Below are 6,825 nucleotides of genomic sequence, written 5' to 3'. Positions count from 1 at the left end.
ATTAAATTTGATAGTTGATTTGTATGTACAATATTTGAGTTTATATAAATATGGGTTTTCTTTAATTTATATAATATACATATAATTTTAATAAAATGAAAATAAAGATTATTACTTAGTTAGTATAATAGAGTCAGACTAAAATAATCAATATGTACTATTCAAATAAATAATTTTTTTAAAACTAAAATATCACTACCTTATACACCTATGTATGTATTTATAATTATTATCAAATTATATTATTATAATTTTTCTTCAAATTAAATTCAAAAAATTATATAATATTAAAAAAAATCCGTGCATCGCACGGGTTTTTAGGCTAGTATTTTAAAATTTCATGATATACCAGGACCAGTCTTGACCATTTAGAGGCCCCGTGCAAAAGTAAATAAATCGTTCTTCAATTTTTTTTTAGTTATATACGTGTATAGTAATCAGAATTACAACCCAGAGTAAGGCTTTTTTTGGAACAGCTCCGGTTAGTTTATTTTAATACTAACATATTTAAAATATTAAATTAAGTAAGAGTTTATCAAAAGAAGTTTGAATCTCAGGGAGGTGAGATTACCAATGAATGGGGTGCTTGGCTCAAAGCCCCGGCGAGAAGGGTGGGGTGGTGGTGGCAGTAGCAACTGGCTGCGAGAGGAGAACAATGATGGTTGGGCCGATAGGTACGGAAAGGATAAATGCAAGGAGGATTTTTCGGGATTTCAAAATCAGAGTGTAGTGCAAAGTGGAAATCTTGGGCGGATGTTTAGGGAGAGAGGCAAGGGAATTACTATATTACAGGGGGGATAGGCAGTTAGTTGGGGTTTCTATCCTAAAGGAGGGAAATTCAAATTTTAATTCTAGTAGTGGGCCTAGGGACGAGGAATTAGATGGGCTTGATGTAGAGGAACGAAAATGCAAAAGGACGGGGCCAGTGTTAACAGACAATATGGATACTGAAGGAGAGGGAGTACTTGCTAAAGAGTCTGATCTTTCTAAAGTTGATTATTCAGAGTCTAACAAATCTATTACGGCTACGCTTGCTAGGCAAGCTAGCCGAGCATTATGAATTGCTTGAGTTGGAACTGTCGGGGGTTGGGGAACCCTCGAACAGTTCGTGTGCTTGGTGATTTGTTAAAAGATCGTAAACCTGATATTTTATTTCTTTCGGAAACTATATATGCGGCTAATAAAATTGAAGATATTCGTATTAGGTTTGGTTTTGTTCAGTGTTTTTCAGTAGATAGAGTTGGTCGGAGTGGAGGTCTGGCAATCATGTGGAAAAATCATGTTAATTGTCAGATTTTTGGGTATTCGCGCAATCACATAGATGTTCATATGCTTGATAATAATATGGTGACTTGGAGGCTTACTTATTTTTATGGTTATCCTGAGAGGAGTAAGAGGAGAAACTCGTGGGATTTACTTAGACAGTTGGCTGGCATGTCGCAACTTCCTTGGTTAATTGTAGGAGATTTCAATGATTTACTCTATAGTTCTAATAAGTGGGGCCTTGTCGACCATCCTCAAAGTCTTATGGACGGATTCCGACAAGCGGTAGAAAACAACATATTAACGGAGCTTGAGCTTAGAGGGGGAAGGTTTACATGGGAAAAAAGCAGAGGTAAGAGAATGTGGGTTAAAGAGAGGCTGGACAGATCGTTTGCCATGGCTGCTTGTGGAACAAATTTCCATTGTGCACTCTAACAGTTCATCAATCGTCTTGTTCCGACCATGATCCTATTCAGGTGGATTTTATTAGTCCTTTTATCCCGAAAAAATAGTTTTGATTTTGATTTGAGAACGCTTGGCTGAAGGATGACAGTTTTCATGAAGAGGTTTCAAAGTTCTGGTCTAAGATTCCTACGATGCATTTGCTTCCTAAATTGTTGAACGTGACTGCATTTATGGCTAAGTGGGGTAAAAAGTTCTTTAATAAGTTCAGAGAGAAAGTGAAGGCTCAGAATGAGGTGATTGTTGGACTTGTAAATCGAATAGATGAGCAAGGTGTGGCATTGTATCTAACAGAGAAGGAGAAACTGAATGACATTCTACTTCACGAAGAAGTTTATTGGAAGTAGAGGGCAAAACTCCTGTGGCTTGAGGAGGGAGACTCTAACACGAACTTCTTTCACGCCTCAGCAACTGCCAGGAAGAAAACGAACCACGTTGTTAGGTTACAGACAGATACATGTGATATGGTGGAGGACTACCATGGGATGTGTAGGGTGGTAAAAAACTATTACACGAGTATTTTCTCAGAATCCTTAGAGGTGGGAGAGAGTCAACCGTTTACTGGTAATACAGTGTCTACGGAGCAGAATAGTAGGTTGGTAGAAAGGGTAACTTTTGAAGAATTTTCAGAGGCGATAAATCAAATGCATCCGGATAAGGCAGCTAGTCCGGATGGGCTTAATCCATCATTTTTTCAACACTTTTAGGGTAGAATGGGGAAGGAAGTGTTCGAGTATTGCAAAACATGGCTTGATCAGTGTTCTTTTCCAGCTGATTTAAACAATACTAATTTAGTGTTGATTCCGAAGAAAACAGATGCACAGTGTATGAAGGATTTTAGACCGATAGCCCTCTGTAATGTGCTATACAAGATCTTGGCGAAAGTTCTGGCAAATAGACTTAAAGTTATTCTTCCTGAATTAATATCAGAAAACCAAACAGCATTTGTGGCAGGTCGTAATATAACTGATAATGTCCTAATAGCGTTTGAGGTTATTCACCACATGAGGAGGAAAACGGGAGGTAGTGAGGGGGAGTTGCTTTAAAACTGGACATTAGCAAGGCTTACAACAAGGTTGACTTGAATTTTTTAAGCATCGAATGCGGAATATGGGATTTTGCAGTAAATGGATCAAATGGGTAATGAAGTGTGTCACAACGGTTTCCTACGAGGTCTGTTTGAATGGCTCATTGGTGGGACCTATAGTTCCGAGAAGGGGAATGCGACAAGGACATCCATTGTCTCCCTATTTATTTATGTTGTGTGTGGAAGGACTTTCAAATCTTCTTGATCAAGCTGCTTCAAGAGATGTGATAAAGGGGTGTAAAATCAGTCCTACAGCGCCGTCTATAACACACCTTCTATTTGCCGATGATAGTTTTTTATTTTTTGGAGCAAATGTTGGAGAAGTAAGGGAAGTAAAGGAGATTCTGAATGTGTACGAAAGAAACTCTGGTAAGTCTATCAACTTTCAGAAGTCCGGTATTCTTTTTAGCTCGAATATACGTAGATACAAGCATGAGGAGTTGTCAACAATTCTAGGGGTGGAGAATGATTTGAGAGAGAGTAACTACTTGGGTCTGCCTTCTTTGGTAGGGAGGTCGAGAAAAAGGGTTTTTGCTTTTATAAAAGATAAGGTTGGGCAAAGAATTCAAAGTTAGAAAAAGAAACCTTTGTCGAGAGCCGATAAACTAGTCCTGATAAAAAATGTAGCTCAGTCTATACCTGCTTATTGTATGTCTTATTTCTTGCTCCCCAAAACTCTCTGTCAGGAAATTGAAAGAATGCTCAACAGTTTTTGGTGGGGGTCGAACAATGGTGTTAACAAAGGTATTAAGTGGTTGTCGTGGGAGGCCATGACTTTTGCTAAATGTAAAGGTGGGTTGGGCTTTAGAAATTTCCACGGTTTTAATCTATCTCTGTTAGGAAAACATTGTTGGAAGTTTATTCACCAACCTCAGGCTTTGGTTTCGCGAGTGTTTAGGGCAAGATATTTTGCTGATCGTCACATGTTGAATGCTTGCAAAGGTATAGGGGCGAGATTTATTTGGTCTGGTATTTTTGAAGCGAAAGAAATGTTAGCTGCAGGATATAGATGGGTCATAGGTGATGGAGAAAAAATTGTGGCTACTGAGGACCCATGGATTCGGAAAAAAAGTGATTTCAAGGTGGATAATAATCATCGGTATGAAGGTCGAAATGATACAGTGGCTAGTTTATTCATACCAGGGGCAAAGCAATGGGATGTGGAGAAAATCAAGAATAATTTCACTGAAGAAGACGCAGCTGCCATTTTAGCTATCCCTATTCCTCAAGGAGATGTGAGGGACAGATTGGCCTGGAATGATTCCGTAGATGGACATTATAGTGCAAAATCTGGGTATAAAATATGGCAAAGGCAGGATATGACTCTGAATAGGGCTACGCAGAGTGAAGGGTGGAACATTATTTGGAAACTTGACATCCCACACAAAGTTAAAGTTTTTCTTTGGAGGGTGTGGCATAATATTATCCCTGTTAAAACCAGACTCAGAGAGAAAGGAGTGAATCTCCCTACTATGTGTCAGTTGTGCGATGTGGATGAAGAACAGTTGGCCCATGTGTTTATACAGTGTTCGTTTGCTTCTCAGTGTTGGTGTTACGCATGTGTGGCTGAGGACTGGCAGTAAATCACATCAGTTCCAGATTGGCTGCTTGACAGACTTAAGAGCAGAGCTCGTGGTGAGATTTGTAAGATTGCAGAAATTCTATAGGGCATCTGGCATTGGAGGAACAAAAAAGTGTGGGAGGGTCAAACAGTTGCGCCATCTGTAGTAATGGACTGGAGTACGAAGGTGATTGGTGAATTGTTCTTGGTTGGCATAGTTATCAGAGACCAGACAGGTCAGTTTGTCGAAGGTAAAATATGTTGTATGCCTGAGGTGTGATCGGTTTTTGAAGCTGAAGCGATTGGCATTAGAGAGGCATTATTGTGGATAGCAGACAAAGGTTTGGAAGGGTTTGAGTTCGAGTCGGACTCTATGTTAACGATCAAGGCTCTGCGAAGTGGTGAAAAGAAACAGTTAGAAGTGGGGCATGTCCTTCAGAGCTGTACGAATTTGCTGCAGATGAATTCGACTTTTTCAGTTCATTTTGTTTCAAGACAAGCAAACAAGGTTGCCCAGGAATTGGATCATTTTTCTTATTTAAACGATTGTCCCATTGTGTTTTCGTCTCCTCCTGATTGTGTGTTGGAGACTTTATTGTATGACATTTCAGTTTAATGAAACGCATTTTCTTTCAAAAAAAAGTAAGAGTTTAGTTAGAATGTATATTAATTTCAATGTATTATGTAACTTTACACTAATAAATTATAATATTTATTTTGCAAACTATTTATTTAATTTTAATTAATTCTATAAATATTATATGGACTTCTATTTGTAAAATTGATTTATTATGGAAAAAAATTTGTCTCTAATCAGTTTTAATATATTACTTGAGTATTATATTAAATTAGTTGTGTAAAAAATACAATTTTCTTATATCCTAAATTACTTGATTTACATATTGAACAATGTTATTCCCAAGGAACTAACAATGAGATTTACAGAAAGGGGGTTGAATGTAAATCTCAAAAAATTTCAAGTTTTGAGCAGTTTCAAAAGCTAAGTGTATGATGAACAGATGTGTGTGAATTGCTTTGAGCAGGTGTAGACAGATGTATATTCAAGACACAAATGTAAAGAACACAAAGGCTTTAAAAACTTTTCTGGTGGATTTGTTGTTCCACCAGAGATGTGTATTTCAGAAAATCTGTACCAAGTTTACAAGTGAAGACAAAGATAAAATACAATTATAAAATAGTTCTTCACATGTTTCTTCTTTATTTTTCTATCCAATACAATCTAAGATAATCTGTGAATCTTTGAATACTTTCTTGTTTGCACCAGAATGGAAATGCTGCATTTTCTTGATTCCTCCAAGAGGCTACCACATTCCAATTGTCTCTGTCAACCCATGTGCCTCTGTCAGCTTATGAATTGTCACTATCAACTGCTATGGAACTGAGCATCCGTTGAAGCTTTCATCCGTTGATGGCTTTATCCGTTGATGCTTTAACAGTTGAAGCTTTATCCGTTGATGCACTCATCCGTTGATGGATGTTATCCGTTGAAGCTTTAGAAATATCCGTTGAAACTTTGTTTCTCATCCGTTGAAGGCCTTTAATCTATCAGTTGATACTACTTCATTTATACAAAATTACAAGGCATGAAATATTTACAATTAGCCCTCCTATTTGCATATCCACTAGAAGTCAACATGACTTATAATTTCCCACAACTTCTAAGAATTATAACCCAAATGCAGAGACTAAAATGTGCTACAATACTAAACTTATTTCTAAGTAAAGCTACTCCATCAACGGATAGCCAAAGTGGTCTTATCCGTTGAGGCTACAAACACTAGATTTCTACTTAAGTGTTTTGTTTAACTTATCATCAAACTAATACATATATTCCTAACAAACGATTAAATAAATAAACTATTAGTTTAATTATAATTTAAGTTAAGTCTCGGTTTTGTATAGACCTACTTTCAAAGTTTTCACAATTCATTTTAAATATGATATCAAAAACTTTCATTTTCACCAGAACTCAGCTATTCTACATATTCCTTTTCAAGAACTCATGTATTTATATACAAGTATATAATAATTTGAGGGCCCCTGGTGCAGGTGGATCATGTGTTGTTGCACTAGTTGTACCTAGCCAGGGCCGGCACAGGTAATACCCAATAAAAATGATAGAATTGATATTTTTTCTTACATAGATCTTTTCCTGATTTTATGATTTTATTTAACCGGTCATTAATAAGACATAATTCTAATACATATTCAAATGACAAATTCTCATTTTGTAAGATTCGATAATCTGAATGTAAATAAAAATTTAAAATATGATATAACAATATAATATATTTAGGTATAAACAAGTAATGATGTATCATATAATAATATTTGTTTTATAAAATAATAAATGATATACTATAAAAGTTAGAATTATATTAACATAATCAACAATTAATTTAAATAATAATATATGAAATTCTATACCTAG

At 36.2% G+C, this 6,825-nt stretch overlaps 2 protein-coding genes across 2 annotated transcripts; both read left to right on the top strand.

Moving 5' to 3' along the window:
* The first annotated feature begins 1,056 nt into the window (after nt 1-1,056).
* Nucleotides 1,057-1,698, top strand: LOC141685021 (uncharacterized). The gene has a single exon (XM_074490145.1). The coding sequence runs from the start codon at nt 1,057-1,059 to the stop codon at nt 1,696-1,698; it is 642 nt and encodes a 213-aa protein (XP_074346246.1).
* Nucleotides 1,699-4,542: 2,844 nt separating this feature from the next.
* LOC141685020 (uncharacterized) lies at nt 4,543-4,989 on the top strand. Its single transcript, XM_074490144.1, has 2 exons — nt 4,543-4,624; nt 4,667-4,989. The coding sequence occupies exons 1-2, from the start codon at nt 4,543-4,545 to the stop codon at nt 4,987-4,989; spliced, it is 405 nt and encodes a 134-aa protein (XP_074346245.1).
* The last annotated feature ends 1,836 nt before the right edge of the window (nt 4,990-6,825 follow it).

The sequence above is a fragment of the Apium graveolens genome, chromosome 9 (genome assembly GCF_009905375.1).
Source record: "Apium graveolens cultivar Ventura chromosome 9, ASM990537v1, whole genome shotgun sequence".
Taxonomy (NCBI): Eukaryota; Viridiplantae; Streptophyta; class Magnoliopsida; order Apiales; family Apiaceae; genus Apium; species Apium graveolens.
Note: the sequence above shows the minus strand (reverse complement) of the source record. Positions and strands in the feature narration are given on the sequence as shown.

Excerpts from the sequence above, each read along its gene's own strand:
- LOC141685021 (XM_074490145.1), top strand. The coding sequence starts at position 1,057 with ATGAATTGCTTGAGTTGGAACTGTCGGGGGTTGGGGAACCCTCGAACA.
- LOC141685020 (XM_074490144.1), top strand. The coding sequence starts at position 4,543 with ATGGACTGGAGTACGAAGGTGATTGGTGAATTGTTCTTGGTTGGCATA. Across the intron at positions 4,625-4,666 it reads GACAGGTCAGTTTGTCGAAG|CTGAAGCGATTGGCATTAGA; the intron begins GTAAAATATGTT and ends CGGTTTTTGAAG.